This window comes from Vipera ursinii (genome assembly GCF_947247035.1).
Source record: "Vipera ursinii genome assembly, chromosome: 2".
Classification (NCBI taxonomy): domain Eukaryota; kingdom Metazoa; phylum Chordata; class Lepidosauria; order Squamata; family Viperidae; genus Vipera; species Vipera ursinii.
In genome coordinates this window covers 91,213,855-91,232,604 of record NC_139513.1, presented here as the reverse complement: position 1 = coordinate 91,232,604, position 18,750 = coordinate 91,213,855, and the positions used below count along the sequence as shown (strand labels likewise).

Below are 18,750 nucleotides of genomic sequence, written 5' to 3'. Positions count from 1 at the left end.
AAAGGACTGATTTTTCTGACCTTGGCATAATGCCTGCTTGCATCACTCTTAGGACGGAGATTGTCAGATAGGATCCCAGTAACCTTTGTATTCAGGTTTTGGTTTTTGCCTCTGTCCTATGAACTTTGCCTTTTCCTCAGTAATCCGCTACATTTCTGCAGTCACCAATACATTTTTATGATGTTTCTCTTTTCTGTTGGGGAAGGTCATCCCAGGACACTTCAATTTATCACCTTACCATTAATTATTTGCATTTGATTTATTTCTCTGATATTCTACTTGTTGAAAGCTTAAAATAGTTAATGAATTTTTAAAAATCCAAACCGAAAAGAGACCCTAAAGTTAAAAATATAAACTTCAGTACTATTAATTAGCTGTTAAAGTTTGGTAAAATCTGTAAAAAAAATCTACAGATTTTCCCCAACAAAATTTTTGGAGGAATGTATTTTTGTCATTGCCTTGCGGTTCAAAATGTATCATTTTGTATATTTTCGCCACACCCCATTAGTCCTTGCCATGTCATGCTTGGAGTTCATATGCTCAGGAAATCAACAACGAGCAAGCCTCCAAAGGACTTCTGTTTATGGAACTTGTGAAGGATGTGTATGAAGGATTTCTTATGAATTTCGAGACTTGCAGATAGAATGGGGGTAGGCTCTACAGACAAACAACAAAACAATTATTGACTGGTCTTCAAAAAGATTCAGTGTCTATTGCAATTGTGTGTACCATTGTATTATACAAGGATTGCAATGACAAAATGCAAACATCCTAAAACTAATCCAGGTATATATGGTTTCACATCTTTAAGCAAAATAATACAGGAATAGTTCAGAGTTTTTGTTCAAAGCCATTTAGGCCAGGGTTCTATACATGAAACAAACACACTGAGTTGGGCTGAGTGCCAGGTAATTAACCAACGCTCTTGAAGGATCAATTTTATATGGCCTCAGTTGCCAAACCAGTTTTCATCCTCACAGCTGCATTTTGTGCAAGCTGCTCTCTCCAATTCAATTTCAAGGCATCTACATGAAAAAGTGTTTTATAGTATTTTATAATACTGTAAAACTATATAGTATTATAACCAAGAAGTTAGCAGAATACAGATGCCTAAAAGTATTGATAATTGAAGTAACAGTTGGAATTGAAATAGGTGTCTTGTATTACTAAGAGTTTAGGCAACCCAAGTGACAGGTAAATTAAGTAATACACATGACTTATGATATAATTATGATGAATTATATTTTAGATGAATTCATCTAGACCAAACCATTTCCATGATTTATGGACTTGGGTGCTATCAATCTACAGTTTCTCCATCTGATTGTCATCCAATCTATTATTGATCAAGCATCTTCATATTGTAGCATAGTCAATTCATAACTATGAAACTGAGACCAGTATAAAATATTGTTTACTATATTCAGGTGTCAGAACTTATTTTTGATGCTGTGGTTTGAAACAAATCTACAAATGTGAAGAACCAAAGTTGTTTAATTAAAAATTGATTTAAAAAAACACTTAGCCTTAGTTTATATACATCTTTTGATTAATTGGTTTTCTTAGACTTAGGCTCAGTTAATCTGGGACACCTAACTTGCCTGGATTTCCTTTTTCAGTTTACCACAGAAGTTGCCTCAGAAGTACATTCTTTGGCTAGATTCTATGAAATCGCGCATCAGTCATAGATAGTCATAGATTATATAAATAGCTAAAGCTATTAACCTAGCACTAAAGGTCTGAATTATTGTTATCTCTTACATGAATTTTGGTGGTAGACAATATTGTGCATTTCAGATGTTTTGAATTACAATTTTTTATAAGTTTCAGTTAGCATTGAACAATACTTTAAACTAGAATTCTCCTAATGCCATACATCTGAGGATACCACATAATTTTGTTTGGCAATCTCACTAATTATAAAGTGTGAAGATAACTTTCTAAGCTTGTAAGATAAGATGACCTCCAACCCTAGTGTGCTATACTTGAAATACATTGTTGATCATGTATTACCTTTTCTTCCAGGTTTGGGGCCAAAGATCTGTTCTGTCCTATACTTCTATTTTTAATTGAAATGGATGGAATCACTAACTCCCAATCTGTGTATTGGCAAGGTGGAGAGATTTTTAAGAGGTGAAATCAATGTCTTATGGCACACATAGCAACCCTGAAAACTAACCACCTTTCCAAATCACGGCAGGACAACAAAATATAGTCCACAGATAGAAAAGAGTTGCCTACATATGCTATAGTGTAGCCTGTTTTTCAAAGAAAGGTAATACTGACTATACTCTGATAGCATATAGGTAGTCTTTGACTTATGACCACAATTGACCCCAAATTTTTGGTTGCTAAGAAAGGCAGTTGTTAAGTGAGTTTTGCCTCATTTTACTGCTTTTCTTGCCATCTCTATAGTTGTTAAGTTAGTAACACGGTTGTTAAGTAAATCTGGCTTCCCCATTGATTTTGCAAAAGGAGATCTGGAGGATCACATGATCCTCAGACATTGCAACTGTCATAAATACATGCCAATTGCCAGGTGGCCGAATTTTGATCACATGACCTACCATGGTCATAAATATGAAAAATGGTCATTAGTCACTTTTTCAGTGCTGTTGTAACTTCAAATGGTCATCAAGATTATCTGTATTTCTAAATTTTAATGGGCTCTTATCCAAACTTTAAAGATTTTAAAACGTAGATACATTCAAGACCTTTTCTTAATGTATGCATTTATTTTGCATTCTTTTCCCAATAAATGTATTATCCAAAGTTTATTTTCCTTATATGGTATGCTTATAATTCACCATCTCCAAATAAAGGTATTTTTGAAAGTTGTCAACTGCATTAAAATATTTGGGGAAGTATGATTTTCGATTATATAAAGTGTGCTAGTTCTCTAACAGGAATTAGGAAGTGTGTTTGCTGGAAATGTCCACATGTTGTAGATGCTCATAAGACACCTGCTTTGAGCATGATGCCAGTCATAGAACACTCACTTATCAGGAGTTGGCTGTTGAAGCATCTTCTGTCAGTTCCCCAACTTAGCTTTTCTTTATGAGTGGGTGGGAGTGTTTTTAGTAGGTATATACCAGGGGTAGGCAACCTTGGCTCTTTTATGACTCATGGACTTCAACTCCCAGAATTCCTGAGTCAGCTGACTCAGGAATTCTGGGAGTTGAAGTCCATGAGTCATAAAAGAGCCAAGGTTGCCTACCCCTGGTATGTACGCTTCTACCCAAAGTGCTAAATTGTACTCAAGCCAAAATCTTACAGTGACATTACTTACAAGACTGTGCATAAAAATTGTATTTAATAAGTATATATTGTTATTTTTCATAATTCTGCTATTAATTTGCACATGAAACTAAATCTTGGGTAATTTACATATAGTTTTCATGTAATGAAAGTTATTGCTAAAGACAAAAACACTGCTATACAATAGTATTAATAACATTTTGATAAACCATACCAATAAATATTGAAGTAATCTCCATAAATAAAATGCATTTTAACAAGAACAAGTTAGACATAAAAATGGATGTATGGAATTGAACAAAGATGTTGCCATTTTTTTAAAAAACACACACCTGTAAACCACTTTTATATCTATTGTTAAGGAAATTTAAATGTCTCTTTTATGTATGAAAGCATATGTGTACAAAAACACTAAGAGTAATTAACAGTGAGCTAGTTTTAGATATAATGCACAAAATTCTGCATATTATATTAATGTAGAATTTTCCTGCCTCCAGATAAGTTTGCAGTATTGTAAGTAAAAAAGATCAACATAATGATGAAGTGGAATAGTTTTTTTCCCATACCTGAGACATATAAGTAGTGCTTCTTTTTCTCTTTAACAGTTTAATGATATTTTTGTCAAGTTCATAATGCCTGCTTAATTGCCAGTTTTGTTCCGCCTATAACTGTAGTTGGAATGATGGTTGATTAGATGTTCTCTGCTTGTATAATTGAATTTATTTGAGCCAGGAAAGTTTTCTTTAGTACAGCGTTTAGACGTGATGCCTTCTGAATTACAGACTTAGAAATATCGTGTTCTGTTATTCCTCTGTGAGCATATGACAACACTGATTAAAAAAGTTGGAGAGGTGATATCCAGAATTATGTGGGTGTCTCTCGTCTCCTTATCTGGAGAGATTCAGAAGTGTATATATCAGTCTCTTTCAGAGACATGCTAGTTCTCCCCCAGAAGTCTCCTTGGGAGTAAGCATAGTTTTACAAATTATAGAAAAGGAAATAGCAAACCAAAGAAATTAAAGGCATGAGATTAAAAGAAAGGAAACACGTAAAACTAGTTTATACCAACTGATCACTCTGCCTCTCATACCGCACATGTTTTTGCAAATTGTCTTAGCTACCATGAAACATGCATTTACCTCTTCAGTTGTTGCTTTTGCATTGTTTAAACTTCTCACTTAATTTCTCACCTCTCATTTTGAGGATCTCATCAACTCTATCGAACACAGCTTTTCTCTCAACTCAGGCACCTCTCCACCTTCATTCAGCACCCCTTTATTCTTGGTCATCTCTTTTTGTTTTAAAAATCTTCCATTCCAACTGCATTTAGTTTTTATTTTTCCTAATATACTTAGTACTCACTTCCATGTAGTAGGGCAAAAGCGTGTTTTATATGCAGCCATTTTGTGCTTTTTAAAAAAATGAATATTCATTTCTTGCAGTAAACCACAACCTTTGTACTGTATTAATATTTGCATGTCTTAAAATTTTTCCAACCATTTTTCCATCTTTAATAACAAGGTAACAAAATGTCTTCAACAGCTCTAGTTTCTCACAGTTCATAATTTCTGTTTGTTCATTGCACTTTCCAGTTCAAACACAGCTACTTCTTCTTTGAAAATTTGATTTTTAGATCCATAGTCATCATGCTTCATACAATCTAACATTCACTGAAGTTCATTCAGATTCTCAGCCGACAGCATGGAGTCATCTGAATAGAAAAGTACACATACGTTCAAATTCCCAGCAAATTCACCTTGACCAAGCATTTTATATGTTTATCCATAGATACAATAAACAATCAAAGAGACATAACACACTCTTGTCTTATACCTTGATCCCTGCTGAACCATTTGCTAAACAATACTTTTTCAGACATGGTTCACTTCCATCATATAGTATATTGCTCTGCCACATTGACAGCTAAACCAAAACATTCACATTTATTCAGTTTATCATACTTTTACTAAACCAATAGATAGCTTCTTTTATTTCTTAAGATGTTGAAGAATAAAACTTGATACGTGTACCCTGTACTAATGCATAAACCTACACTGTACTTCTCAAACTGGGTCGATTTTGATTTCTTTTATCCTTTTGATCAGAATTCCACCATACACTTTCCAAGAGCACTTAGCAAGCAAATCCCCTTTAATTTTTGCCTGCATTTTTGTTTTCTTTTACCTTGTGGAGGGGATCAGTGTTAGAGTTATCAGACACGTGCATTAAAGTAGCTGCATAGTTCCTACTCAAACAAGCGGCATCCATATTTTAACATTTCTCCATTTTCAATCTTGGAATTTACAAGTTTCTTAGGGGTAGTCCTCGACTTACAATCACAATAGAGCCCAAAATTTCCTTTGTCAAGCAAGGCAGTTGTTGTGAGTTGTGAGTCATTTTATGACTTTTTTGGAACAGTTGTTAAATGAATTATCAATCGTTAAGCGAATCTGACTTTCCCCATTGACTTTGCTTGTTGGAAGCTGGCTGGGGAAGTCGCAAAGGGGGATCACATGATCCTGGGACAGTGCAGCTGTCATAAATACATGCCAGTTGTCAAGCACCTGAAATTTGATCATGTGACTATAGGGATGCTGCAACATCATAAGTTGAAAACTGGTCATAAGTCACTTTTTACAGTGCTATTGTAAGTTTGAACAGTCACTAAATGAATGATTGAAAGTCGAGGACTACCTGTATATAATTTTCAATTCCATTTTCACCCATTTTTCTTGAGTCATTTATACCAAGGGGTCCCCAACCCTTGGGCCACAGCCCCACTACCTGACCGCGGTGTGTGTGAAACTGTGATAGGTAAGCGCGTGTGCGTGAAGCTCCACTCACGCAAGCAGTATACCCTTGCGCTCATGCACGAAGCTCCACTTGCGCAGGCAGAGGGTGTTTGTGCTCATGCACGAGTGGAGTGGAGCTTCGTGCACGAGCACAAGCACCACCCACTCTTGTGTGAAGCTCCATTCGCACGACTAGAGGGCACAAGTGCCTGCAGGCTCCCCCGCTCTCCCCCCCCCCGCCCCAGATCAGGCAGTCAGGCTGGAAAGATTGGGGACCGCTGATTTATACCATTCTTTTAAAATGCATTTTTGGATATATTACTGTCATTCTCGTACAAATCAATAAATACTTCTTTCAGCATTCCCTTGCTTCAGTTTTACTGGAAATCATTTTCCCGTATTTATTTTTAATTTAGTTCACTCTGTTGGAGTTTTCTTTTTTTGCCATCTTGGCTCCCTTTCAAAACAGTTTTGTATTTTCTTTAAAATTATTCTGCATTTTCTTTGTCTATTTTAATCTTCATTTGCTTTCTTTTGATGCATTCTTCGCCACTTACTTTTTCTCCATATACACATTGTAAACATAATTACGTTCTTGTGTTTTGAGCAGTAATTTTATGTGTTTCCTTCTTCATCCACAGCCTCTTTCATCATTCTTCCTTCTCATTAACTTCATTTTATTCTTTTCTAAGCAGCTTCCATATTCATTCCATGTATGACAAGAAATGTTGCCTCAGTTCATAAAGAGAAAAAGTCCCCTTAACACTGTCAGCACATACAGTAGGGAAGGGAAGGATACCATATATAGTGTTACAAAACTCTTTCATCGTGGTATGTTCTGTACTGGAAACATTTGATTTCTATTGCCTGTGTATTTTGATTCGTACTATCTACTATAAGAGGAAAAAAGATATAACAAGAGAGCAAAGTTGTATAATGAAGCTATGCAATGGAGAAAAGACTGTTTAGAGTGTATATTTGCTAACAGGAAACAGTAAGTAGCACACATAGTTCTTTCTGAATAGCAGTGCCTTGAGTGATGGTTTGTTTCTATCAGCATTCCATGCTTAATGGGAGGAAGGGGCAAGCTATAAGCAAAATAGGGAGCAAGTGCTCGAGATTGTAGTAGCGAAACTATTATTTAGAAAAATTGCTCCATTCTTGCTTGCCTGTAATCTGCAGTTTATAAGCTATAGAAACCTTGATGCTCTCCGAGTTTGGTTGTTTGCTTGCAAAGAGAGTAAAGAAGCTAAAAAGGACACAAAAGACCGGAACAACTTGCCAGCAATCAATACCCAAATAAGCAGGGGTTGATACATGGATGGACAACAGACACAATTAAGCAGTAAACTACATCTCAATCAAAGAACTACCAATTTAGACAGCAACCAAGTAGTAAATAACAATTTAATCAAGGAACCACCAAGGAGGAAACAACATTCCTACCAACACTGACAGGACAAGCTGCTGCAAATTAAGACAGAGCAAACCCCACCCTCTTCCTAGCACTGAAGATGTTACCCAGTCTGGTAATGAAATATCTGCAAGCAAACAACCAAACCGAGAGAGCAGCAAGGATTATACAGTTCAAACATGAACTACATATGCAGGTAGTCTTCAATTTAACAACCCCATCTGCTGCCGGGAACGAATTCTCATCGTCCAGTACGCTCACACAGAGAAGGCCTCCTCAGGGTACCATCGGCTAGACAATGTCGGCTGGCGACCCCCAGGGGGAGGGCCTTCTCTGTGGGAGCGCCAGCCCTGTGGAACCAGGATCTTTTTGTATTGCCTGATAATATAATTTTAAAAACATAACTCCCCACTGTTTCTAGAATCCATTCTATTAACTTTTAAATGGTCTTAGTATTGAAAAAGTAACGTTTTCTTTGCCATACTTAATATTTATGCAGCATTTCAACTGGTAAGGGTTTACAGTATTTTTTAAGCCATCATTTTAAATGTCATAATAGATGCGATATAATTTTACATTTCTTATTCCAGAATTCAATTTCAAGAAAAAATTCTTTTGCATTGGAGTAAAATTATTAAACAGTTAAATTGAAAAGTATTAGATTTTTCTTTGTGTTTTAAGAGAGTATGAACAATTTTGACTATTTTTTTAAAAAGTACTGTTAATCCTACAAATGTCTCCAATTCTGTCCTTACATTGAACTGAATTATTAAAAGTCACAAATGTTGCTATTATATTGCCTGCAAATAATTTTTTAGTTAATTAGGTAATTGCAGCTCTTTTTTATCCTTTTAATTTTCTTGTTGCCATGAAGTTCCTGTTAATGTTTGTATAACAAAACTAAATGCCTTTTACACTTAGTAATTGCTTTATATTGCTAGCTTATAGAAGTGTATATATTCTGTCAAAAAGTCTACAGATTTTATGGATACTATAAGCCAGCAGTATAAAGAAACCTTTAGTATGTGATAAAATAACCTTTAGTATTGCCTTTATATATCTTTTTTCAGATTATTATTCAATAATTTCAAGTTCTTATTGTTAAATGTGTATATTTTGTTTGAAAAATAAAATTTGGGTTAATATTTTGTCAGTTTCTAAAATGTTGAGCTCTTTTCCATTATTCCTTGCTTGTCATTCCTGCAAATTAAACTCACCAGATATGAAGCTGCCTATTCTGTCAATAAACATACTGTATGTGTGATTAAATTCATCAAATGAAAAATGATTTTCTCACTATCTTTATCATCCTTTCCTTGGTTCCCTTTCCCAATAATCCCAGCCCCAAGCCATCTGAAGAGAAGTTCACAGAGGATTAATGAAAGCCTCTAAGCAGTGTAGTTTAAGGGGGTGTTGTGTTCAGCTTTGGTTACCTCTTGACAGCTCATCTCATTACAACTTTTATATCAATCTACCAATTTCTGTATTTTTGTCTTACTTCCCAATTAATAGGAAACTATGTTAAACATTTGTATTTTATGAATGTTATAACCAGCAACCATCTTACTAGTCTCTGTTTCCCCAAATATCTTTTAGCGTAGCTTCTTTTTATAAAGTTATATCAGTTATTTGGACATCAAAGATTGATCTTTTTTCCTCGTGCAATATTTTTAAGTTTATGATAAAGTCTTCTCGTATTTTTCTCTCTTCCTTGTTGAAATAAAATTAGCTTGAAAGGGAACCTCTATTTACATTGTAATTTTTATTCTTAATAATTCTTGCAGATGTTTGAAGGCTTTTCCTTGTTATAACGTAGGGGTCTTCAAACTTGGCCCTTTTACGACTTGTGGACTTCAACTCCCAGAATTCCTGGGAGGGCCAAGTTTGAAGACCCCTGTTATAATGGAATAGGACTAATAGCTTGGAAAAAACCCTAAACTTTCCAACCCAGTTTATCTCTTTTTAGTCAATATGTTTTTAGCAGAATTTTTCTGTCAACAGAGCATTTATAAATCTTGCTACTTATCTCTTAAATTTTGCATTTGATTGAGTTCAGGATAAAAAATGCTACGGAAACATTTACATCATCATCTGAGAGCTTTGCTATCTTGTTAACTTTTGATTTGAGATATCCAATTAAATTTTATCTTTTCTGCATTTTCTCTAATTCCTCTAGTTCGTTTTTACCCTCTTCTAATGCTATAAATTAGCCAAATCCAATCTAATGTCTGTAATAGTTCTTTAAATTTTTCTAATATCGTCGTTTTATTTTATTTTGGTGTGGTTTGGGTTTTTTGTTTATTTTATTTTAGTAGCAACATGTTTACTATCAGACTCCACAACGTCTGAAACGTAAGCCTATTTTTTTTCAGGGGTTTATTAACTTGTTTAAATGTATCTGCTAAATCTTGTCGAAACATGTTAGCTGGCATTCCCTTATGGCTTTATTTGTTTTGGGAGTTGCTTAATTTAATTTCCTGACGAGTGAGCTTCCAAGCTACTTCGTAGGAGGTGGCGCTTGATTTTTGTACAACCCAATAAGATGACACGTCCTCCATCATTTTTCCTGCAGTACTAGAATGGGATGCCCACTCCTCAATTCTTGATTCACTCATGTAAGGCTTAATTCCCCTGCCTTTTGATAATTACATTTCTTAGACTTTTTATTGTTTATTTGACCATTTAGTTGTATATTAGTAAAAAAAAAGAGCTAAAACTTATCTGGAAAGCTGGTTTGGGAAGAGAACAGTTAGCTCAATGAACACTCTTTTTCAGTGTCCTCCACCCTCTCACACCATCGCTGCTTTCAACCATGTGTTGAAAAACAGAGGGTAGAATTTGGGATCAAAATGTTTATTTTTGAAATAAAATCAAATGATAATCAAGAGATTAATGCTGACTATGTATGATTTTCCTACCTGATCAGAATAAATAGTCTGGTAGTACTGTTAGAAATTAAATTCCTGAGCAATCACTTACCAATTAGTTTCAGCAGGTTTCTGAGACACTTCTGCTTTTTGTTTACATTTCAGTTCTCAATCATCAGACTGTAATCCTAGAGAAAATTTAATGACATGATTATCTTTACATTACAATACTGGATAAATCTGTAATGTTATACTTCTAAGGCTCAGGTTATAGAATATATTTCCTATATATGAAATTACACAAAATTCACAAACCCCATTGACTTACACATAATCTTGAAAATAATTATGGAAATAAAAGCAGATTTGGAATTATTTTTGAAATATATTAGATCTATTCAATGTTTACTTCTGATCTTTCAGAGCCTTGTCTATGGATTGCTATCTTTTCTTTTAGAATACCTTCAAATGGATAGTTGCAGCCATTAGTCTTTATTGTCAACTGGCCAGACTGTGCCTTCTTGATTCTTACTCTATAACAGTGATGACAGCCTCCCTCTTCTCTAGGAATTTATTTGTCTACAGGATCTGAGCTGAGCCACTCAATGGCCTCTACCCTCACATTCATTCAGCCCTTTTATTTCAAGTGCGCTGCTAGAGAGATACAACTTTTTGTAAGGACTAGCGTCAATTTAGTTGTTTTTGACTAGACCAGGGGTAGGCAACCTCGGCTCTTTTATGACTCATGGACTTCAACTCCCAGAATTCCTGAATCAGCATGCTGACTCAGGAATTCTGGGAGTTGAAGTCCATGAGTCATAAAAGCCAAGGTTGCCTACCCCTGGACTAGACTCTCTTCCAGGTAAGAGGTTTGTGTGAATCTCAAAAGCTGTGATGAGAAAAAATTGGTGACATGCCCAAGCAGATGTATCCCCTTAGTTTTTCAGAGATTATGGGAAATAATTCAGATAATGTTATCCAAGCTTATGTGTAGCTTTTCAGTTTCATTTTTGAACTTATTCCTAGACATAAGTTCTGTCATAAACCTAAGAACTTTACTGCAGATAGGCACCTGCTCCTGTTTCTATATGAGCTTCATGAGAATTTCAGTTTAAAAGTTAGAAACGGTATGTGGGACCATTACACTAAGAAATGGCTGTCAGCAGAGCAATCACACAAAGATGTAGCTTGGCACCATTACTGTTTAATCTGTATACCAGTCCTCTTGTAGTTAAGATAAATAATCTAGCTCATCATCTGTCTAAATAGAAGGACAGACATATATATTGCAATCCTCTTATATACTGATGATGCTATGCTGTTATTTCAGACACCAGTTGGTCTAAAGCAAGCTTTATGGGCTCTAGCTGTACATACTGCTAAGCTTGTAAGCCACCCTGAGTCTTCGGAGAAGGGCGGGATATAAATGGAATTAAAATAAAAAAATAAAATAAAAATAATGTAGCATAGCGTAGTAGCACTCAAAATCAATTATGCTAAAACTAAAGTATTAATGTTTATTAAGTGCCCTAAATTCATCCCTAGCAATTGAATAAACACCTGATCAGATCTCCCAAGTACATAAAGGTAGAGTTTCTGGTAAATGCAGTGCACATATAGAGGATATTGTTCAAAATGCACAGTAACAGCAACAACCCAGCAATCTTTTTATTACATTAGAGATGCATTGTTCATATTTGCGTCACTAAAAGTATTCTCAGCCAGAAAATGGGCATAATCTTTGTTTAGAGCCCAAATGGAACTATACAGTGCTTCACACTTTAAAGAGGGTACAGTCTAAACTCTTAAGGAACATATTTCAAGCCCCACAACGAGTTGCTAATGTAGTGTGCCATGAGCTAGGCTTCAACAAAATTAAAATCCACATTTAATTTGCATATTCTCTTATTGGTTAAAGTTACTTTTGTTCCAGCATGAGGTTAACACCCTAATTTTAAGTGACAACTTCATTTTTATCTTGTGGTAAGGACATTGCATTAGAAGTTGAACAACTGTAGTGTAGTGCAGTCCTGATAATGGGATATCAGTAGGCAGAGACAATCTTTAGACAGCACACCAAGGACTTGGACAATATATCACACCCAGAGCTATGTTCATAGGCAGTCATTCACTTTTTTCTCCATGCTTTCCTAAACCAAGTAATAATTCCCAAAGTCAGAAGATTCCTATCCTGTCAAGTTTTAATGTCCTCCAAACAGATGTTCATGGGAGAAATTATGTGGTAGCACACTTGAATACAGACTTTGCCTCTATAATGCAGTTCCTGAATATTAATGCAGGTTCTGCTATATTGTTTCTATTACAAAGATGCCTGGTTGCAGCTAATGACATTCCATCTCCTTGAATGTTCAAACCACCCAGATCCATTTTATGTATAATTGTTACTGCTAATGTGATTTTATTTCACATAACATGGTTAAGGTTCATGTGTCAAACCTTGACCACACCAGTTCTGTAGTTGAGTTTTACTATAGTTTTTCTTGCTGTCTCACAATTTTGTTTTCTGGGGTTTGTTTGTTTTTGAGCTGGTCTATGACTGTAATAATCTAATAAAATGTTACATGTTTATTTTTTTCATAGTTTTGAGACATACTTTCTACATGATTTATATGGTACACATAAATACTTTATTGAACCTGCTCTAAAATCAGCAAGCAATTTGGGAGCTGGCCATCCTAAATGAATATGTTTAGATGGGTGTACAAAGAGCTAGTTATTTATAGTGGCATAGAAGCTTATTTATCATTCATAACTAAACATTGGCAAGTAGGAGTAAAATTGTGTCATCTCTTGCTCACTGGCAGCAACTGCTAAGAGCTATTACTTCTTTGTATTTTTATATCCCATAGAAAACTCTAGTTAGTTAAAAGGTTAGAAATAAAAACAATTGAAACTAACATTATTAATCTTTAAATGTCTCTCTAAAAATCTCTTAATTTTTTTCATCATATTAGAACTATCTCCTGAAGGTTTGTGTTATTTTAAATTTTAAAATAAGTTCACTTTTTCGGTGCAAGTAGTGTCAGTCCCAACTTATAACCATAATTGAGCCTCGAATTACAGATATGTCATGGCAGTCATTAGTTGAGGCATCACTTGACTGTATCCAATTTTTGACATTTCTTGCGGTGGTCATTAAGTGAATGTGGTGGTTGTTAATAAGTGAACGCTGCAGTTGTTAAGCAAATTCATTTTTTCCCTGAAACCGAAAGCAAACGCCAGAAACCAACAAGAAAGCTGCAAATCGCAGTCAAACAGTTGTAAAGGTGAACAAATTGCCAAGAGCCCAAAATGTGATCACATGACTCTGGAGTGTGGGTGCAGCTGTCGTAACTTTGAAAACTGATCGTAAGTAGCTCTGGGGAGATCCATCATAACTTCAACTTAGTTATTAAGTGATCAATTGCAAATCAAGGACTACCTATATACTGTATATTCTCTGAGCTTTAGTGACTAATGATAGTTAAAACAACTTTATTTTTAACATGTTGGAGAATGAGCCTGTTTGATATTTATTCTTTTCTCTTTAAATATATTTGATTACCCAAGGGAACTTTAATATCCCTCTCACATATTTTTGTTTCTATATTTGTTTTAGATGAATATAGTTGTTTTGTACCTAGCTATTAGCCTTTTGCCTACATAGTGTTAATTGAAGTATTAAGCATCATGCCTCCTAGTTACATTTTATGTATTGTTTAATATAAATGTTGAAGTTTGAGTGATCTTATTTTTGCAAATACATAAACTTATAAATAAACACAGTACTACTTGGATTGTTTTGGATAAAATGCAGTTTCTGGTTGTTACAAACTAAAGGAGCTAACATTTCAAACAGAATTTCTTACATTATCAAAGGAAATACCTATATCATATATTCACAGCAGAATTTATTTCGTCAAAAGCTAGTTGACAATACATGAGATTGAGTTCAAAACTGAACATCTGAATATTGATGAACTTTATGCAAAGATGGGTTCTTAACCCAGAATAATTAGTAGCTTTTTATTTTGTGAGAAAGCTAGGTGTTTTACTATAGCTTTGGAGATATTTAAAATTAAAATATTTAAAATTAAATATTAAAATTAAAAATTTGGATTCAGAGTACAAACAAATCCTTTTTAGAGAGCGTATGAAGAGTAAAGTAGAGACATTCTGTGGAGCGTTCTAAGAAGATTCTGACAGAGAGAGGATTCCAGGTTTTGCATGTAAGAATAAAGGAACATAGTTTTTGCTGGTAAGAATTTTGAATAAAATACAGGCAGTCTTTATAACAGCAATTAGGAGTGGAATTGCCAATACTAAGTGACACAGTCATAGAGCACAATATCATATGACCTTGCTGCTTAGCCGCAGCAGTTTAGGCACTCCCAAATGTCATCATTAAGAAAAGACCTTATGTGATTGTGACTTCTGACTTCTTGATGGCTTCTCCATTGACTTTGTTTCTGGGAAGCCAGCAGGAAAAGTTGTAAATTATGATCATGGAGACACTGCAACAGTTGGAACTCTTGAAGATTAGTCATAAGTGCCATTGATCAGCATTGTCACAAGCTTGAAAGGTCACTAAATAAATGGACATAAGCCAGTGACTACCTGTACTTTATTAAAAAGTCCTCAGTTACTAAGAAAACGTCTTAAAATACTAACTTAGACAATACATTTACCTATACAACAAAAATAATATTTCGAATTGTTTGGATTCCATTATGTTTGTATAGAAAAGGACTGTCAAAACCAGAATTTTGTTGGAAGTGTAATATGTTTCTTTAAAACATATGTTTTTACAATGATCTCATTTCCTAAGATTTGGGAGAAAGTATGTTTGTGCAACAAAAGCAAAAATTCTTAGAGGATATTACTGTCTTAAGCTGCACACCTAGTACATGGAAGTTGATAACTGGACAACGTCAGTGGATTCTTTGTGTCTTTACTATGGTCAAAATACTGATATTACAGCATTGAAAATATGAATTTATGCCCTTTTCTTTCAATGAATTGAAGACCTGATTGCACATGCCATCCATGAGTGGATTGCCTATAAATGTAGACTCTGTAGGGACAAGCATAATGAAATATGGGACTCATTTATACAGAGAAAAAATAGTTGTATAAATATTTAGAAATATTTACATATTTGAATAATATTTGATTAGGTATGTATATAATTGTTATGATATGTGTCATATTTTTTTCACTTTGTTAGAACATTTTTATGTGTGTTTTTTGACAATGTATGGTTATCATTCTTACATTTTATTAATTAAAAAGCAATAAAAATTACAGTGGTATCTCAGTACCTCATCATTAATTGGTTCTGGGAGGCGTGACGAGTACTAAAAATGATGAGTATCAAATAAACCACATGACTAACACGTGACCCTTTGTTTCAGCCGGAAAGGGTAGCAAGTCACGAGGCAGTTGACAACGAAAAGTTCTAACTTGTGGGTCGAGTACCCAACAAACGACGAGTACCAGGACAAAAATTTTGCGTCAAAATGCATCGAGTACCAAATTCAATGAGTTTCAAAGCATTCGAGTACCGAGGTAACACTGTAATTTTAAAAAAATAAGAATACATTTAATAGTTTATTTAAAGAATGTAGCATAACTTTTTAATATGAAAGTAAATGGCTAGGTTTTGTCAGTATGTATGCATAGACAATTTCTGGTGTGTAGGCACTTTTACTTTAAAAAAAATGTGCATTAGATTATTTTTTGTAAAGAGGGAGCAAAGCTATAGACTGCCATGGTGTAAAAAACAGAATCACTTACTTTTTATATCCTGTCATATAACTATATTATTTTCCTTTATAGCAACATGAACCGTGAAGATCGGAATGCGCTGCGTATCAAAGAAAGAGAGAGGCGTAATCAAGAAATTCAACAGGGTGAAGAAGCCTTCCCACCTAGTTCTCCTCTTTTTGCTGAACCATATAAAGTTGTAAGTGCATGAGGTTTGTTATTTTTCTTAATGATCATACCACGGATAATATTTTTTCTGTAAATTGAGCACTGTGATGAACTTTCTAAGTAAATGTGGCGTATACTGTAATATAATCAGTATTCTGGAACATGAAAATAAGAGTTTGAACCTCACACCCTAGATGCAAATACAGAGGAAAAAAGATGTCTTATAAACATATATATATATATATATATATATATATATATATATATATATATATATATATATATATATATATATATATATATATATATATATTAAACTTGAGAGACCTATTAATGAAATGTTAAAATTGTTAGGAATAATACAAGCATGTTCATGTCATCATTCTTTTATTAATATCCCAGCACTGAGAGCTCAAACCACTTGACCCCCAAACTATCTAAATCTGAATTGATAGAATAAAATTATGGTTAAAAATACTTGTAGAGATAATTGTTAAAATGTATTTTTGCCTTATAGCAAAAGAGTGATTCGAGACAGTAGCATTACTGAGATTTGTGGAGAATGTTTTCTATAGATGACAGGTAATTGTTAGGACTTGATATTTTTAGTGCCTGGCTGTTTGTAATAAGAGATTCACTTTGATGCTGCAAAACATGCTTCTTTCAAGCGTTTGAATTATTTTCCTGATCATGAGAGCATGCATTATTTAAGCATAAACTGTTATTTTTATTTGTATTTTCATTTTCTTTAAGACTGAAAGAGGGGAGTAGAGAATATGTTATTGCTTTCCTTGTCCCCTTATTTAAAGGTACTATTTGCATTTCAATATTAAATAGTATTTAAATGTTATTTTTAAAAGAAAGAGGGAAATAATAAAGCAGTAGGAAGGAAAAGTTTGCCCACTTGCAAAGTCCACATTTTGGACAGAGGACCGCTGGTTTGAAAGAGGGGTCAAAGAGGCCATGTATGTCAAAATTGAACAGCCCTCTCTCAACAGAGGGGGAGGGATACGACATCATCTATCTCCAGTCTACAACACTGTCCTTTTCGCAGTTCCAAGAAGGCTCCACATCCATTTGCACTATTCAGGTGACACTGAGGTGACACAGATAAGCCTTCAGGTGGTCTTAACAACTCTAAAAGAATGCAAATGACCAGCTGTCTGCAAGGAGTATAAATCCTTCCATTCCCCACCACCCAGTCAGAACTGAAGAAGCTTCTTGGATGAGAAGTGAAACATTTTCAAAGAAAAAACAAGAAAGTCCAGTTGCCACCTGAAAAAGCACCTTTGGGACAATATGATCTATGCAAAGACTGACAATTTGTTGTTTTTTCCATTCTCTTTATGAGATCTGTATTAATCTACGGCCTGGTATTCCAGCATTTCCAACATTGCATTACAAAATGGTCAAATTTTAGTGACCTGATTTAATTTTTTCTCCTTCAAACAAGAATGGAAAGGGAGGCATCATGGGAAGTGGAATGTTCCATTCCCATTTTTAAAACCTCTGACTGTCCCACATGATTGAAATTGTGGCACAAATTCAGCATGTTTTTAAAACTTTTTTTTTTGGCTTTCAGGTTTGAAATTGGAATGCTATGTCTTCCCATTTTCACCATCATTGTATAAACCAGGGGTGTCAAACTCAATTTCATTGAGGGCCGCATCAGCATTGCGGTTGCCCTCAGGGGGCCGGGTGGGTATGGCCTAGGTGGGCGTGGCCTACTGGGTGGGCGTGGCCAGAGTGCGTATGGCCTACTGGGTGGACACGGCCAGCTCTACATCGTTCGCATCAAGGGTGCCTATGGGGACCCGGGCAGGAGTGGGAGAGATCTGAGGGTCTCTGGCAGAAGAAGGGTCTCTGGGCCAGGGCCAAGGCAGTGGGGGCCGTTCCCTCACTGTTTCCAGGGTGGCTTCGCGGGCCGCATGAAACCACTTCGCGGGCCGGATCTGGCCCCCGGGCCTTGTGTTTGACATGTCTGGTATAAACCCATCCAGAAACATAGGTCTGAATGTATAGCAGTACTGGGAGGCCCACAAGATTGTTGGGAAGTAACCCTTCCTTCCGTGTTGAGAACGTTCTCCTCTTTTCCCTTATATGGTTTGTGCCATTCCTTGATTTCAAAGAAGGGAGATACAGATCTCTAGAAAGAGAGAGTTCCTCTTCTGTACTTTTGCTTAGTCAGTCAGTCAACACTGTCAACAAAGATCTTTATATGTTATAAATGACAGTTCCGCTAGGAGGACAGCTTATCAGTTTCTTTAAAAATAGGGTTTCAGTTTTGTGCCTTAAATTTATATTGCAAGATTGAAATGATTTTTTTAGTTTCCTAAAAGAAAGGCATGTTTACAAAAACCGCATTTAAAAAAGTTAGAAAAGATGGTGTACTTTTGATATAAGAGTTCAAAATGTTGAATATTTTTATTACAGAACTAAAATTATTTTGATACGATACTCAGTTTGATGAAAATTAATCACTAAA

At 35.0% G+C, this 18,750-nt stretch overlaps 1 protein-coding gene across 3 annotated transcripts in view; it reads left to right on the top strand.

Moving 5' to 3' along the window:
- Positions 1-18,750, top strand: part of AFF4 (ALF transcription elongation factor 4) — a 51,923-nt gene that overhangs the window by 2,383 nt on the left and 30,790 nt on the right. The window contains exons 2-4 of one of the 3 annotated variants that reach the window (XM_083355369.1): positions 13,565-13,700; positions 15,746-15,899; positions 16,170-16,296. In XM_083355369.1, coding sequence (XP_083211495.1) covers positions 16,174-16,296 — 123 coding nt within the window. In that variant the 5' untranslated portion in view covers positions 13,565-13,700; positions 15,746-15,899; positions 16,170-16,173. The remainder of the gene's footprint in view (positions 1-13,564; positions 13,701-15,745; positions 15,900-16,169; positions 16,297-18,750) is intronic. The other 2 variants (XM_083355368.1, XM_083355370.1) reach the window with 2 other exon arrangements.